This window comes from Hemiscyllium ocellatum, chromosome 8 (genome assembly GCF_020745735.1).
Source record: "Hemiscyllium ocellatum isolate sHemOce1 chromosome 8, sHemOce1.pat.X.cur, whole genome shotgun sequence".
Lineage (NCBI taxonomy): Eukaryota > Metazoa > Chordata > Chondrichthyes > Orectolobiformes > Hemiscylliidae > Hemiscyllium > Hemiscyllium ocellatum.
In genome coordinates this window covers 41,386,428-41,404,150 of record NC_083408.1, presented here as the reverse complement: position 1 = coordinate 41,404,150, position 17,723 = coordinate 41,386,428, and the positions used below count along the sequence as shown (strand labels likewise).

Sequence of the window (17,723 nt, the reverse complement as noted above, 5' to 3'; positions counted from 1 at the left end):
GTACATCACCATTACACAAGTTATGAATTACATATCCTTTGTCGTTCGTGATATAGTGGCTAAGTTTGGAGAGGCTTGCAGTCAAATCCTTTTATTAGGGTTTCCTACTTTGTGAGCAGTGAGAAATGGCACTTGATGATAAATGACGGTAATGGAAATCATTGTAATTTTTGCATAGTTAACTAATTTATTTGGGATTTTGTCATTTGTTCATGATAGCAGATCCAAACTAGATGCATGTATTTCTTGAAATGTTTGCACATGGATATCATTCACCTGTATGTCGGAGAGTTATCAACCCTTTAAGATGATCCTGGAGTCTACAGAAAATAAAATAAAAGCAAAGTGATGGAGAAATGCAGCAGGACTAGCAGCATCTGTGGAGAGAGAAGTGGAGACCATTCTTCAAACCAGAGTCATTGGACTCAAAGCATTAATTCTGTTTCTCTCTCCACAGAAGCTGCCAGACCTGCTGAATTTCTCCAGCATTTTTTGTTTCTACTTCAGGTCTTCAACATTTGTGGTGTTTTACTTTTATTCTGGGAAGTAAAGTCTGATCTCCAGGGAACTGCCATGAGCAATTTTAATAGAAGATTGTCGATGCATTTTTTCCTCAATATTTCTGTGTATACATTCATTTATGAGACCAACCCCACACAAAATGAGTCATCATTTCCAAACACACTCCAACTTTAATCACAATGTTGAAGCTTCCAGCATCTCAGTATCGCTTTCTATGTTCCTTCCAAACTATAATGGATTTTGACAATGAGGATGGGATTAAAGTTCAAAACTGTTTGCAGTAAATAACACGATGAGTGAAATAATTTATTTCCCAGTGAGATAACTGCTCGGGTAGCAAAGATCTTTGGCTTGATTATGAGTGGCTGCAGAGAATGGGAAGCTACACAGTACTATTGACAATCTGATTCCACTGCTGACTACACAGGCTTTTAACAAATATGACTCACTACCCACCTACCCTTCTCTGGATGAGTGCAACAAATGAATAGTTTCAAAAAGACACTGATGGTAAGGGAAAGGAGCTGCTGATTGAAATGGTAAAGTCTTCCAATGGCTTGATGAAGAGTCTGATCACTACAGTACAGATGGCTAGACTGCCATGTAGAGATTGTCAAGTAGTTAACGTGAAATTTGGGAAAGCTTGGGATATTAAGAATCAAGGAATAAATATGTGATGTGGATCCTTTTTTAAAAAACTGTTTTCGATTATATCAACCTCAGTTGTTTAAAACATTGGACTGCTTTAGATAGCCCCATGTTGTTTCTACTGTTCTCTCTGTAGGTACTCTTATCAAACAGAGCATTGCTGAAAAGGAAATCATGTTGTTGAAGCTTTCCATCTTGCTATCCATCAGGAAAAATGCAAGAATGCCAGATTTTAAATGACCAAAATAACTTACACTCCATTTATTGTAGTCATTTAAAATCTGGCATTCTTGCATTTGTTCTAATGAATGCAAGACAAAACATTTTGACAGCATGTATTTGTTTTCCAAAATAACATGTTATGTACTGCCAAAAACACACTGCTTCACTTACCAGTATCCAAGCAATTGGAGAGCTGGGTTTTTGTAGATCCCAAAATACATAACTTCAAGAATGATGTAGATTAGTTTTATTAACATCGCAATGTGAAGAACTAGTCCTTTTATTTATAATGAGCAGATGGTTTGGCTAAGTACACAAGCCCTTTAAGTGTTTTAGTTGGGTTGTAAACATGGGGTAATGTAAAGATGCTGGTTTGTACACCACATGCATGGGAACTTCTGGATTACTGTGAGGCCATGTAGCTTAGAGGGAACTTGAGTGTGAAGACACCTTGTCAAAGGATTGTGATAAATCTTGAAGAAATACAGCACAAATTCCGTTCCTTGACTTCATAGAATAAACATATTAGTATACAAAAATTCCTTTGAAATATCACAAAGGCTGTTCTGCAAGTATCACACTTCCCTCTGAGTCCCAAGGTCTGTAAAATGTTTGAACCAAACTTTATAACCCATCATCTAGACTGGCAAGTTGTGTGTTATGCTGGGGGTGCAACATGGTTTCAGATGTAGTCCTTCTGAGACACCATTTCACCATAGTCCTGCATGGCCACTTAATTGGATGTTAAAGATCTGTTACTTAACTGCTGTGTTTTCCTGGTCAACATTCTTCCAAAGTGGCATAAATTGTTTCATTGACCATAGTATTTTAAAATTGCAAATGTGATGGAAGGTGTGTGATTTATATTTTATAATACCATTTTCAGACATTAGGTTTTAAAATAATGGCACATGGATATTGGCTACTTTTGTGAAAGGATTCTTTTTAAAATTTAGGTCAGACAGTCCTTCTTTAACACAGATGTAATCCAGTGAGAATCAAACAACAGGGAATTCCTGGCGTGTTAATTAAGTTAAACTGAGCATTTGGACCAAATGAGCTATTCATAAATGGTTCAGTAGTTGCACTCAACTGTGTGGTTCTTTACAGAGCAACACTTGGGTTTGGGGGAGTGATATGGACTCCTTCATATTGACTTAGCTAAGGAAGGGAGAGGGTTGTGGTGGTGTGTTAATTTGTCTCAAGTCAATGATTTAGTCTGTCATCCACTTCCATGATCTGGAGGAGCCAGTGTTGGACAAAGTTTAAAAATCACACAACACTAGGTTATAGTCCTGGTGTGTTATTGGGAAATTGTTTATTTAAAACAGGTGGAGTAAACATTGAAAATCATTAGGTTGTTCTGATTCATGATAATCCAGGATTGATTTTAGTTTAGGAAACCCTCCAGCAATGGAAAGGTTGAAAGGCTTTCAGGAAAAAACCTGATTTAGGACAGAAGCAAGTGCAGTGTCTCTCCTAGAAAGGAGTTGTTGCAGAACAGTTAAGCAAATAAATTACCTCTGTCAAAAAATGTAGTTTGTTTAATTTCTAGGTGAGTGTTTGGTTCGAAATCTGCAAGTTATTAGAAGCTGAGGGAGTCTTAGCTCTCAGTTTTGAGATTTTCATGTAAGAGCATCCCACACTTGACAGGACAGGAACTGGAAAGAATCAATTAAACCTTAAAGATTTTACATAGCAGTACAATTTCGGTGGATTTGACTTGCTGTAAAATGGCGTTGGGGAGTAGAGTGAAATTGTTATCCAAGATGTACAAAAATGTTTCTTAGAGTGTTCGAAGTCTAGATAGCTTGGGGTGTTTTGATTTATTGTTTTAATCTTTCAACAAATTCTGCGGTCTTGTATCATGTTTTTTAGAGAATGGCCATTATGTTAACACAAGTTAAGAGAAAAAAATAATCTAACATTCTGAGATCTGGCCTGACCAGCAGTACCATCAGCTGGGATTAAAATGTAAACTGTGATGCAACAGTTATAGTTTGAGCATGCAGTTATTGAGCAAATAATGTTTTCAGACATTTTAAGTAACAATGAAGCTTCCTTTCTATCCATAGAGCTGGACATTTGCTAATTTTATGTTTTCAATGATTCTTTAGGAAAAACAAACACGGATGTGACATGTGTCGTTGTGTGAAGTGTCCACCATTTACCTGTGACAAATATTGCCCAGAGGGATATGAACAAAATAAGAAAGGGTGCTCCATGTGTCACTGCAAAGGTACCAAAACATTAACTCATTTCAGGTATTTTGCCAGGATTTGGGAAAAACTTATTAAATCAGGGGTGTCAATGATACATCATATTTTAACTTTCCTATTTGCACTGGGGTAAATGACATTGAAGAAGAACAGTGATGTTTGACGCCTACATAACATGTCATCAGTACGGCTTGACTAAAACTGAGAGAAAGAAATGAACAATGAAATACTTTCAGTGTGAAAGATTTCCTGCCTTACCTAGTAAGGTTTTTTTAATAGTGAATTCTATTTGCTCCTCCCCATCCCACCTTGCAGGAAAATGTACAAGGTATTATAAACTTATGTGCATAGTACACAAGTGTAAATGTGTTGCCTCTATGACAACACTATTTCCCTTGACAAGCTTAAAGAGAATTTTTACTCAGGCACAGATTTTTGTCTGCATTTGGCTATACAGAATTGAAAACTCCTGGCTCCCTGACTTGACAGCAGATGCTGAATTTTCTGCTGGTTTGTGGGGGCAATGTTAGAACTCAAGCTGAGTGAATCAAGAGGTGAATGTGTGAGGTGCAAAGGCAGACTGGGAATGAGGTTTCCCTCACACACAATTCCCATCCCAGTATATGCACCTTACCCACCCCTCGATCCCTTATTGTCCTCCATGCCAGCCTAAGCCCCTATATCCACCTGCATAGTTTTTATAACCGCTGTGCCAACTCCATGTCTACCACTACACTTAGCAGCACTTGGCCTTACTCTTACCATTTTAACTTATTTTGTGCACCGTGTCAATACCGCAGGATCCTTACAGAGATGTGATAAAATGAATTCTGAGCCTATGTTATAGAGTTGATGATATTTTTTAAAAGTTCTGTCGTTAAAAAAAACATTTATTATATATACAATCCTTCAATTACACTTTTTTATAAGAACAAGCACTAATTCAAGTGCACAATCTCTTATAACGAGCATTGAAATTAATTTCCTGTTACACTTCTAAGAGTCTACAACCATTCACGGCTGTTGGTCAACGTGTGAAGTGGCGGGCACCTTTGCTGTGATAATGGATGGTTGTAGAGTAGTTATGCAGTAGTAATCTAGGAGTAGAGACCCTCAGGAATATATTAACTGAAAAAGTGACACCATTAAACAGTGATGGTGTTTAATGGTATAAACATATTTTGAACATTGAATAAAGGGCTGGAGTTTATACACATTCATGTCTACTTCTAACCAATTCAAAGGTCACCTGATTTCTCCCAATGTCACTTGACCATCTCCAAAGATGTCCTTATACCATATCCAAAAGGGCACCTCGCCTCTCCAAAGGGACTATCCTGACTATCTAAAGAAATACACAGAGTTCACCCCGATCTGAGTGGGTCTACTCTGAGTACATTGGATGTCAGACTGCTGGACAACCAAAGTCTGACTTGAGTGGAGGCAGCAGATGATTAAAATAGCTACTTCTCTGAAACGTGCATGTGCATATCCTGATCTGACCCCATTCTCATGCCCACAAAAAATGGGAAGTTCCCTGTTTGAGAGCAGAACTTGTGATTTCCAGGTTTGTTCACAACTTTTGTCATGAAAGAGCAACTCGCCATCACAGTGATAATCCAGTCTTTAGACTTCACTGTTAAAATTTGGAGTGTCTGCAGTAACTATATACCAGGTTGGTATCTTTACCACCACAGAGGATCTTTAGTTAGGACTCATGAGGGATGAGAACATTACTGCCCTCATAGACTCTTGGGACTGTCAGAGAAGCAGTGTAACAGTAGACCTGGCATTCCCCTGGAGCAGTGTCACTCGTTTCAGCTGAATTACTGTCCCATTTAGCTGAGTCAATATGTGAGCATCCACAAGTATCACTGACACCCAAAGGCTGCTCAGTAAAGAGCTACATAGTTCAGTGCAGCTACTGAACCAATTACGAATGGCCTTATTTTGAGCTAGTGCTGGTCAACATCATTTCCTGGCTCTCAATCAGATAAAGACAACCGGGGAAATTTTCGCTTTCAGTTACACACGGTGTGGAGATAAAATGGAGTAAAATATCAAGTGCCTTCTAACCAGGTGATTAACTTATTAAATGGCCTCTTTGTATTTCCATTTCCTTTATAATTCCTTGTTGTATTATGTTTTAAAATAACTATTTGCCATAACCCTTGCAGCATTGCATGGCAGTGTGGAGGAGCCAGTTAACTGATCTTGTACAACAATCCTGAAAATACCCACATCATACATTTTAACAGAGACCAAGTTAAACTGAGCATTTGGGCCAAATGAGCTATTCATAAATGGTTCAGTAGATACACTCAACAGTGTGGTTCTTTATAGAGCAGCCCTTGGGTGTGGGAGAGCGATATGGACTCTTTCAGGGTAAAAACAATGACTGCAGATGCTGGAAACCAGATTCTGGATTAGAGTGGTGCTGGAAAAGGACAGCAGTTCAGGCAGTATCCGAGGAGCAGGAAAATCGACGTTTCAGGCAAAAGCCCTTCATCAGGAATACAGGCAGAGAGCCTGAAGGGCGGAGAGATAAATGAGAGAAGGGTGGGGGTGGGGAGAAAGTAACATAGGGCACAATAGGTGAATGGGGGTGGGGATGAAGGTGACGGGTCAGGGAGGAGGGTGGAATGGATAGGTGGAAAGGAAGATAGGCAGGTAGGACAAGTCATGGGGATGGTGCTGAGCTGGAAGTTTGGAACTGGGGTGAGGTGGGGGAAGGGAAAAGAGGAAACTGTTGAAGTCCACATTGATGCCATGGGGTTGAAGTGTTCTGAGGCTGAAGATGAGGCGTTCATCCTCCAGGCATTGGGTGCTGAAGGACTGGCAGTGAAGGAGGCCCAGGACTCCACGTCCTCGGCAGAGTGGGAGGGGGAGTTGAAACATTGGGCTACAGGGCATCAGGAGCAACGGATACAATAAATGATATTGGTGGAGGTGCAGATAAAACTTTGGATGTGGAAGGCTCCTTTAGGGCCTTGGATGGAGATGAGGGAGGAGGTGTGGGTGCAGATTTTGCGGTTCCTGTGGTGGCAGGGGAAGGTGCCAGGATGGGAGGGTGGGTTGTAGCGGGGCGTGGACCTGACCAGGTAGTCACGGAGGGAACGGTCTTTGCAGAAGGCGGAAAGGGGTGGGGAGGGAAATATATCCCTGGTGGTGGGGTCTTTTTGGAGGTGGCTGAAATGTTGGTGGATGATTTGGTTTATGCGAAGGTTGGTAGGGTGGAAGGTGAGCACCAGGGGTATTCTGTCCTTGTTATGGTTGGAGGGGTGGGGTCTGAGGGCAGAGGTGCGGGATGTGGACAAGATGCGTTGGAGGGCATTTTTAACCATGTGGGAAGGGAAATTACGGTCTCTAAGGAAGGAGGCCATCTGGTATATTCTGTGGTAGAACTGGTCCTCTTGGGAGCAGATACGGCGGACATGGAGGAATTGGGAATTTTTGGCATTTTTGCAGGAGGTTGGGTGGGAGTGTAATTCAGGTAGCTGTGGGAGTTGGTGGGTTTGTAAAAAATGTCAGTCGTCATTAATGGAGATGGAGAGGTCCAGGAACGGGAGGGAGGTGTCAGAGAAGGCCCAGGAAGGAATGTGGAAAGCCCTCCATGTCTTCCTCTCCTGACGTCCCCAACAGTACCCTTCCACCAACTCTCTCATTCGTTTAGCCAAACTGGCCCTCACCCTTAACAATTTCTCCTTCAAATCCTCCCACTTCCTCCAGACAAAAGGGGCCGCCATGGGGACCCGTATGGGCCCCAGCTATGCCTGTCTCTTTGTTGGCTACGTAGAACAGTCCATCTTTAATTACACTGGCACCACTCCCCACCTCTTCCTCCGTTACATTGATGACTGCATTGGGACCACCTTGTGCTCCCGCGAGGAGATTGAGCAATTCATCAACTTCACCAACACATTCCACCCTGACCTTAAATTTACCTGGACATCTCTGACACCTCCCTCCCCTTCCTGGTCCTCTCCAAATCCATTAATGACAACCGACTTGACACCAATATTTTTTACAAACCCACCGACTCCCACAGCTACCTGGATTATACCTCTTCCCACCCTACCTCCTGTAAAAATGCCATCCCATCTTACCAATTCCTCCGCCTCTACCATATCTGCTCCCAGGAGGACCAGTTTCACCACAGAACACACCAGTTGGCCGCCGCCTTTAGAGACCGCAATTTCCCTTCCCACGTGGTTAAAGATGCCCTCCATCGCATCTCGTCCACATCCCGCACCTCTGCCCTCAGACCCCACCACACCAACTGTAAAAGGACAGAATCCCGTGGTGCTCACCTTCCACCCTACCAACCTTTGCATAAACCACATCATCCGCCAACATTTCTGCCACCTCCAAAAAGATCCCACCACCAGGGATATATTTCCCTCCCCACCCCTTTCCGCCTTCCGCAAAGACCGTTCCCTCCGTGACTATCTGGTCAGGTCCACACCCCCCTACAATCCACCCTCCCGTCCTGGCACCTTCCCCTGCCGCCACAGAAATGACAAAACCTGCACACACACCTCCTCCCTCATCTCCATCCAAAGCCCTAAAGGAGCCTTCCACATCCATCAAAGTTTTACCTGCACATCCACCAATATCATTTATTGTATCCGTTGCTCCTGATGCGATCTCCTCTACATTGGGGAGACTGGGCGCCTCCTAGCAAAGCACTTTAGGGAACATCTACAGGATATCCGCGCCAATCAACCACATCGCCCTGTAGCCGAATGTTTCAACTCCCCCTCCCACTCTGCCGAGGACATGGAGGTCCTGGGCCTCCTTCACCGCTGCTCCCTCACCACCCGACGCCTGGAGGAAGAACGCCTCATCTTCTGCCTCGGAACACTTCACTCCAGGATATCAATGTGGACTTCAACAGTTTCCTCATTTCCCCTTCCCCACCTCACCCCAGTTCCAAACTTCCAGCTCAGTGCTGTCCCCATGACTTGTCCTACCTGCCTATTTTCTTTTCCACCTATCCACTCCACCCTCCTCTCTGACCTATCACCTTCATCCCACTCCCATCCACCCATTGTACGCTTTGCTACCTTCTCCCACCCTCCTCCCTGACCTATCACCTTCATCCCCACCCCCATTCACCTATTGTACTCTATGCTACTTTCTCCCCACCCCCACACTCCTCTCGTTTATCTCTTCAGGCTCTCTGCCTGTATTCCTGATGAAGGGCTTTTGCCCGAAACGTCGATTTTACTGCTCCTCGGATGCTGCCTGAACTGCTGTGCTTTTCCAGCACCACTAATCCAGAATATGGACTCTTTCATCATTACTTAGCTAAGGGAGGGAAAGGGTTGTGGTGGTATGTTAATTTGGCTCAAGCCAATGATTTAGTTTGTCATTCCTTTTCCATGACCTGGAGGAGCCAATGTTGGACTGGGGTGTACAATCACACAACCCCGGATTATAGTCCAAGAAGTTTACTTGGAAGCACTAGCTTTCAAAGTGCCACTCCTTCCTTTTCCAGACAATTTCCAGGTCTAACATTTCTTCTTAAGTGATCCTCTGAGAGTCTTTGCATTTAAAATCCCATTTTGTTAAAAGTAAAGATCTTAGGAAAATTAATCCTTAAAAGAAATAATCAACCTGTGTTATGTTTGTCTTTTTGATATTGGTAAGTGACCCAAAATTACTAAAGGAAATGAAACCAGCCTCAACAGTTTTCTTCATTGAGGACATTGTAGCGTGTTAGAAAATTATCTATTCCAAATTGGATTCAGAATGATCAAATAAGTACAGATCCAGGCTTATTACTAAAAACAAAGTGCCAGATTTCACTCTCAAACTAACAGTGAGTTGAAGGGCATGCACTTATTTCTACCTAAATGTGAAAATTTGGAAGTTGCCGTCTGAATGTTTTACTCCTCCATGAGCTGTGCAACATAACAGCTCCCCTTCCACATGGACTGAGTAAACATGAAGATTATGTGCTATTGACTGTGCTAAACAATTTTAAAGTTAAAAATCACACGACACCAGGTTATAGTCCAACAGGTTTAATTGGAAGCACACTAGCTTTCAGAGTGACACTCCTTCATCAGGCGATTGTGTTTTCAATTCAGCTGCCAGGTATTTGATCAACATTCTCTGAAATTTCTTCTGCAAAGTTGTGATGAGTGGAAATCCTGCTGATTATTAACCGAGAGAGAAGGGCCTGTTTCCACACTGTAAGTAATCTAATCTAATCAAAATGTAATTCCATTCTTGATCCTGGACTTTATCCTGCAGAAGTGAACCAGACTGATCGTTCCGTTCAATACCTTTCCATAATATTAAATACATGCTGCATGTCTGAGTATGATATGCAGTGTATGTTAATAGAACTACACATCTATGTTCCCTTGGAGTAACTTACAAATATTCCTAAAAACGCACAACATTCATCTCAATAAACAAATGCTTTTCATCTGTGCTCAGAACTCAGCAGTGTGAATTCTATGAGGACCTAACCAGTCTGTGCTTGTTTCCCACGTTCAAAGGCAAGTCCCCTTGGCAACTTAATTGAGAGACCTAAGTATTAGCTTTCCAGGTCTGGTCGTTGTAACCTTAAGCAGGCGTCATACCATTTTATTTGTGGCAGCTTGTCAGTCAGACTGCAGGCACGTGCCAAAGCTCTGGCATCACATTTGATGCCACAGGCTACATGCTGTCAGGCAGTCTGCCAAATTTTAACAGGCACCCTACCACCATTAAAGCAGGCTTACTGCCAATCTTTCTCCTGGCATTGAGACTTCGCACTGGTGTGTGAGTAAAATTTGCCCTGTGGGAATAAGAAAAGGTGGTAGTTACACATTCTGTGTGTTGAACCTGAAGAAGGAACTAAATGTTTTATCAATTGATGCTATCATCCATACCACACTAAATAGGAAAATACTAAAGCGGGTAGCCATTGTCAACAAACTCTGATCGACAGGAAAATGTGCTCATAACTCTTGGGGCTTGAACATCCTTTAATGCTCATCTTGGTGCCATATAGTCAAACATTTTGTATGTTTTATTCCATTTCTAATTCTGGGTGAACCATTTCCCCACACTGTTGGCACTGCCACAAAAAATGCATACCGTTATTCTTCCGTAGTATGCTCAAGTGAAGGAAACCTCATTTAAGAGTTACTGTGAGAACAAGTTCCCACGTTTTATCATTCTTTTCTCGCTTGCTGTCTTGAAATTTCCTTATCTCATTCCCATTCTCCATTTTCTTGTTTCCCACTTTCTGCCACTCCCACCTTCATAGTCCTCATATTTTTCATTCAGCGTTCTTGCCATTGCTATATTGTTGTGATTTGTTTCTTTGTTGAGTGAATGCTGTTGACTTGAACATGTGGCTCATCATCCTCGGCTTCATTATTGTGTGCATATTGCATGTCAGCTGTAATCATATTCATAGAATGGCGTACCTTGCCTCATTGTCTATAATAGTTTATGTTGCAATATCGATCAAAAACCATAAATTTATACAGATTGCAGCCTCGTCTGAATTTGAAGGTGCTTAATTTCAATGAAGTATTCTAAACACCTTGATATACTTCATTCACTTTAAGCAAAGTCAGTTTTCACTTGCAAAAATAGAAACCATATTGAATCTTTATTTTAGTAAATCTCTTGTACAAGAAATGATGGCTGTGATATCATGTGCATTTAAAGTTACTCCGTGTAATAATGTAAGTCAAGTAACCTTCGTCATTAGCATGGAAGATACCTGTAATCAGTCAGGCATTTTTGCTTCAATCTGCGGAATGTTATTGAGTTATGCAAATGTGCAACAATGTATAAGAGAAAATCAAGGAAAAATCGTAACTGAAATAAACATTGTTCAAGCTGACTTTCTGTCTGTCTCTGTGTCTGTGTGTTTGTTTTTGTTGTTCTGTCTATGTTACCAGAGTGACAAGGGTGTGTAGTGCTGCATGTTTTGGAATAAGATGGTATTTTGTGCATATGTGAATATTTATATAGAGTAGATTGTTATGTATGTTTATATTTTAATCTGGTATGTAACATATATATATACATGTGTCTGTGTGTGTTTAATCAAGATGTAATGGATAGGAGCCATTCATCTCATTGAAATGATGGATTACAAAAATGTCACTCAACAAATTGTTCAATAATAATTCAAAATTTAAGCAACACTGTAACCTGTTTCTCACTAATTTCATTTAGCTATTTCACTGTTATAAGAAGTTTCAAAATACCATGTAATGATTCTTCTATCTAACAGAATAAAGTTACATTGTCTTTTGTTTGTAACTTTACAAGGATCTGCACTCATCATCTTTGAATTTATACAATTTATTATGAGCCATTCATCGTAAATTTTTCCTCCTTTGGTTTCTTATACCTAACAGGCGGCATGATGGCACAGTGGTTAGCACTGCTGCCTTACAGCACCAGAGACCCACGTTCAATTCCCGCCCCAGGCGACTGTGTGGAGTTTGCACATTCTCCCTGTGTCTGCATGGGTTTCCGCCGAGTGCTCCGGTTTCCTCCCACAGTCCAAAAATGTGCAGGTTAGGTGAATTGGCCATGCTAAATTGCCCATAGTGTTAGGTGAAGGGGTAAATGTGTGGGTGAGTTGCGCTTCGGTGGGTCGGTGTGGACTTGTTGGACTGAAGGGGTTGTTTCCACACTATAAGTAATCTAAAATAATCTAGAAACTTGACCCCTCATCACATGCTACTGAAAAGACGAGCATCCTGTTCCCAGATCTGTGGTGATCACTTCATAAAGTACTGGCGTGCCTCACCCCATTTTTGTCCTCCTCTTCCAGCACAAACAGCGGTCATCTTTCCTTTAATACATTCATATGTTACCCATGCAGATCAGCAAATCATAACGGCAGAAAATCATAGCTGTAAATGGTGCCAGCACGCTTTACGACAGTATATGTGTACAATGTCAACATAGCATCACTTATGGCACAATGGGTAGCATTTTTGCCTCTGAACCAGAAGCTTTCCCAGTTCAAGACCAAGAAAAATGCTTTTATAATATGACCAAACAGTATGAGTATCAACCATGAAAGTCTTCCCAATGCATAACTGTAGCACATAGTTAGAACAAGAGATATTCCTTGCCAGCCATATGATAGAAAGAAAATTGGAGCCTTTACTCTCATAGCCTGTAGCTTTGAACTACAATCTGATCTACAATGGCAAACTCAAACTCTGAGTGATATCTCACACATCTCCATTACATGGGCAATGGCTAGCGAGAAAACAAATACTTATATTTAATCAAAACTGGAATATAGTAGGAGAGTATACAAAGAGTCTCTGGGTCCTACTTTTTTGCATAACGTTTGGATTGAATCTTTCAGTCGATAAGAAAGATCCTATATGAGAGGTTTAACCAGTTTCTAGTGAATATAGAAATCTGTGCTGGTTATAGACCATGTTAAACAGGAAAAGGAGTTTCTGAAATTGGAGCCAATACAAATAGACCAAGTTGTTATATTCTGCATCCAGTTATTGTTGTAATTAACTTGGATATATAAATGACACTGGTGATGAACTCAAGAACTCAAATCCCTCATGCTAATAACTGATCTTTACAGATACTGGAAAAGTAGATTTAGAAAAAGAAGTACCTCAATGATTTAGAATCTAAATAAAGGAGCATTAACACAACTTGAGTTCGTGTCAACCTTGATGAATGTTATGTTTGTGTGTGATTAGATTTTATAACATTACCACACTTTGTTACTTTTACAGAGCCTGACATACATCTTAGCACAACTACTCCTCTGCCTGTAACCAGCTTCTGTCTGACTGCTAATGGCCGTCGCTATGAGGAAGGAGAAGGTTGGCATGATGGCTGCAGGGACTGTTACTGTTATGGAGGAAAGGAAATGTGTGTGCTCATTACATGCCCTGTACCGAACTGCCTCAGCCCATTGGTCAGAGCTGGACACTGCTGCCCTACCTGTCAAGGTGAGTTAATGCTTCATAGGACTTGATGAATTAACAGTCATTAATTCCTATTGTGAGTATTCCAGTGAGTGGTGTGACCTTTCGAAGATTTAACATTAAGTGCACGCTGTTGTTCTTTAAAACATAAATACTTAATACGTTTTAAGGGGCTGAATTCTGAATGGAGTAAGAAAGTTATCTTGACAAGAGAGTCGACTAGTGGATTACTCACCACCTCCAGCACTTCGGGTAGCTCAAGCTAATTGTCATCCTGTTTATAATATCCTCAATCTATGTCTATTGTGCTTTTTGTGAAAATGATGATTAGGAACAACCATTGAGTTCTGCTCTCTGTATGCCACTGCTTTGAGATTAATTTCTGACCTGTTGCAATGTGCTCAGAGCATCCAAAATAGCTCCTGCACCTGTAGCTGTACAGTCATGTGCAGAATGCCCCAAACGTCCTTATATAGCTGCATATATTCATAATTTTCATGTTCCCGACATATTGCTCTTCAGTGTAGGAGCATCTTCCAAATGCACGTGACACTTTTCCCTTATAAACTAGCTAACACAAAGAACTCCACTACCAGAGTATTTACTTAGTCCTGCTCACTAATTGGATTAACACTCTTTACATGATTGTCTCTGATTTTCAACAATGTTGAGTTCAAAATCATCATTGCCATTGAAAATCTCCTGTGGCCTTGATATCTCCCCTTTGTAACCTCTCCCAGCCTCATGGTCCAGCTCTCACTCTGATCTTCCAAACCTGTTTTCCTATATATTCTCTGTTTTCCCAATCATCGTATTCACCTCAGTAGCCCCGGTACCTGTTCTGCTTTATCATACCATTTTGCCTTGGTTGCATCTTTTCTTGTCTTGAGAAGATACTGAAAATCTAGGTCCTTAACTGTGGCTTCAATCAAATTTTCTGACCCTTCCCTGACTTATTTGGATCTTTAACTGCCACATTGTGTGAGGGGTCTTGAAACACGAGAGAGAAATTTAATTTATATAGCGGTTTTCATAAGCTCCTGTGATCACAAAGTTATCGTTCTAATGTGGATAATGTAGCAGAAGTAAGCTTTCACCAACAGAAATGTTATAATAACCAGATAATGACACAACTGTGTGATAAATATTGGCCAGGTCACTGGAGAAAGCACTATTGAATTCTTCTTCTTTAAATGGTGCAGTGAGTTTTTTTAATGTTGCCTGAAGGAGTAGAGCAAACCGCAATATAATGACTTGCCCATAAGGCGGTGGCTCTGACAGTTCCTGACGGCTACACTCCAGTGTCAGCCTCAATTTGTGCTCAACTGCCTGGAGTGGGACTTGAACCCCTGGCCTCCTTACTCGGGGGCAAGAGTGCAATCATCGAGCTGCAGCTGACATTACCAAAGGTGGTCCGCAGGTTGTGATGTTTTGCAGCAGGTTCTCCACAAATGTATCTTTTTAATTTATTTTCACAGATGAGGCAGGCAGTGGGCAGCCTGATACCTTTGACCTCAGTGTATGTCAAGCCCCAGGAGGCGAATACTATTTGGAGGGTGAAACCTGGAACCTTGACACTTGCACACAATGTACGTGCCACAGTGGGCGTGTGCTCTGTGACACTGAGGTGTGCCCACCTCTCCTCTGCCAAGCACCAATCAAGGAATCAGGGGCTTGCTGTCTGACATGTCCAGGTACGTGACCACGGAGAGAAGAGGGGTTTAGGATGTAAATATTGCTTCAATCATTGGGGTGATCTTGTCAGCAAATAACCTATGTTCTCTTTCTTTATCTTCTGTGTGTGGCAACAACTTCTGAAGCCGGAAATCAATGCTGGGACCAGCTTTGGCGCTCTGGCATGACAGATCTTTGGAGCAATCGCACTGCCCACATAGCTTAGAGTGAATGTTGGAAATAATTCTGACTGAAGCAGTGCCTTTCTGCATGAATCCCTGTGCACATGAGCAAATCTATTTTGTGTTTTACTTTTCTTTGTGCATTTAAATCTCTTCACTGTTAACATTTGGTTCACCATTGTAATTTTTTTTAATTCATTCATGAGATGTGGGCGTCACTGGCTGGGCCAAGATTTATTGTCTGCCCATAGTTGTCCTGGGAGGTCAGGAGAAGTGGGAAACTTCACAACTTTTAAAAAAGCACTTGAAATGTCATAATATTCAAGGCTAAGGACTGAGTGCTGGAAAGTAGGATTAGTGTAGCTAAGCTGGCACAGACATGATGGGCCGAAGGGCCTGTTTAGTGCTATATGACTTTATGGTGGTGGTGTGCTGGCTTCTTCAACCACTGCAGTCTGATTGCTGTAGGAAGACCCACTGTGCCATTTAATTGCATAATCCAGAAGTGTAGATGGACTGCAGGGAGAGAAGGTGCTTCTGTCACTCTCTGTGAACGTGCAGAACTTCATTGTGCATTTAATTGTGAAACCACAGTGACTCATCAAGGCAAAATAGCCACAAAGAATGATATGTTTATAATACCATCCCTGTAACCATTTTGCCACAAGTAAGTCTATTTTAAAGTGCATGAAGCAAACATCATGATGCTACTATTTTGGAGAGAGAAAAGACTTTCTGGGCAGCTCAGTGGTTAGCACTGCTGCCTCACAGCGCCAGGAACCCAGGTTCGATTCCAGCCTCAGGCGACTGTGTGAAGTTTGCACATTCTCCCCATGTCCACGTGGGTTTCCTCTGGGTGTTCCGGTTTCCTCCCACAGTCCAAATTTAGGTGGATTGCCCATACTTAATTGTGCATTGAGTCTAGGTTAGATAGATTGGCTGTGGGAAATGTGGTGTTACGAGGGTTGATGAGGACTTGGTGGGCCGAATGGCCTCCTTCCAAACTGTATGAATGCTATGATTCTGGAAGGGTTTGTTACTGAACAACAGTGTTTCCATGGGCGGAATTGTGCCTCTTAGGAAGTTCATGGCAGCTATTTCAAATCATGCTGTATTGTTACTTCTGTGAAGCTTTTTGAGAATGCATGCTGTTGGTAAAATTATCTTGAGCTTTTCTATATTCTACACTATTTTTGGAATTAATTTTAAAAGTACTTGAATGCCTGAATTATTTTAACGCTAATTCTGACCCCCTGAGTTAGAAACATAGAAATAGGAATAGGCCATTTAGGGTTTTGTATAGCTGCAGCATAACTTCTGCAGCATTATTGTACTCCTGTCTCCTAGACATAACGGCCAGCATCCTATTCACTTTGATTTTTTTTTGTACGTGTTCATACAAGTTTAAAGGTCTGAGCAGGTCAAAGCCACCCCCACCCACCAAAGTCTTTTTGGAAATCCACCATATTTAACTTCATGCCATCTAGAAAATTCCTTAATTTATCATTGCTACTCCTGCAAAGGGAGCCAATGACCTCCCTGATAGGCGCACACTCTATATTTATATAGTGCCCTCCAATGTGATCACATGTCCCAGGTTACTTCTCAGGAAGACTGAGCTACATGCGAGCATTGTGTGCCCGATGACCAACTGCTTGAATAAAGCAGTAGGTTTTAAAATCTTTCTTAAAGGTGAAAAATGAGGCAGAGAAGTGTGGGGTGGGACTTCCAGAGCCAGGAGCTGAGGCAAGTGATGACATAGCCACCGATGGCAGAGCATTTAAAATTGGGTTGTGTAAGAGATCAAAATTAGAGAAATGCAACTATCTCAGAGTTGTAGGTATTCAGCCTTTCAAGCCTGATCCGCCATTCATCATAGTCATGGCTGATTGTCCAACTCAATAACCACATCCTTTCTCCCATAACCTTTGATCCAATTCTACACAAGTTCTATATCTAACCACCTCTTGAATACATTGTGTTTTGGCATCAACTGCTTCCTGTGGTAATGAATTCCACAGGCTCACCACACTTTGGGTGAAGACATGTCTCCTCATCTCTGTCCTAAATGATCTACCCCAAATCCTCAGACTGTGACCTCTGGTTCTGGATGGATCCACCATTGGGAACAGTCTCCCTGCATGTACCCTGTTTAGTCCTCGTAGAATTTTCTAAGTCTCTGAGAATCCTCCCCACCCCCCACTCGTTTGAACTCCAGTGAAAACAATCCTAACTTAGTCAATCTTCCCTCCTGCATCAGTCCCGCCATCCCTGGAATCAGCCTGGTAAACCTTAGCTGCACTCCCTCGAGAGCAAGA

At 41.8% G+C, this 17,723-nt stretch overlaps 1 protein-coding gene across 1 annotated transcript in view; it reads left to right on the top strand.

Annotated features, from left to right (window-relative positions):
• Positions 1–17,723, top strand: part of LOC132818129 (cysteine-rich motor neuron 1 protein-like) — a 249,856-nt gene that overhangs the window by 216,651 nt on the left and 15,482 nt on the right. Inside the window, exons 8-10 of the mRNA XM_060828847.1 lie at positions 3,510–3,631; positions 13,355–13,573; positions 15,028–15,243. Of these exons, the coding sequence (XP_060684830.1) occupies positions 3,510–3,631; positions 13,355–13,573; positions 15,028–15,243 (557 nt within the window). The remainder of the gene's footprint in view (positions 1–3,509; positions 3,632–13,354; positions 13,574–15,027; positions 15,244–17,723) is intronic.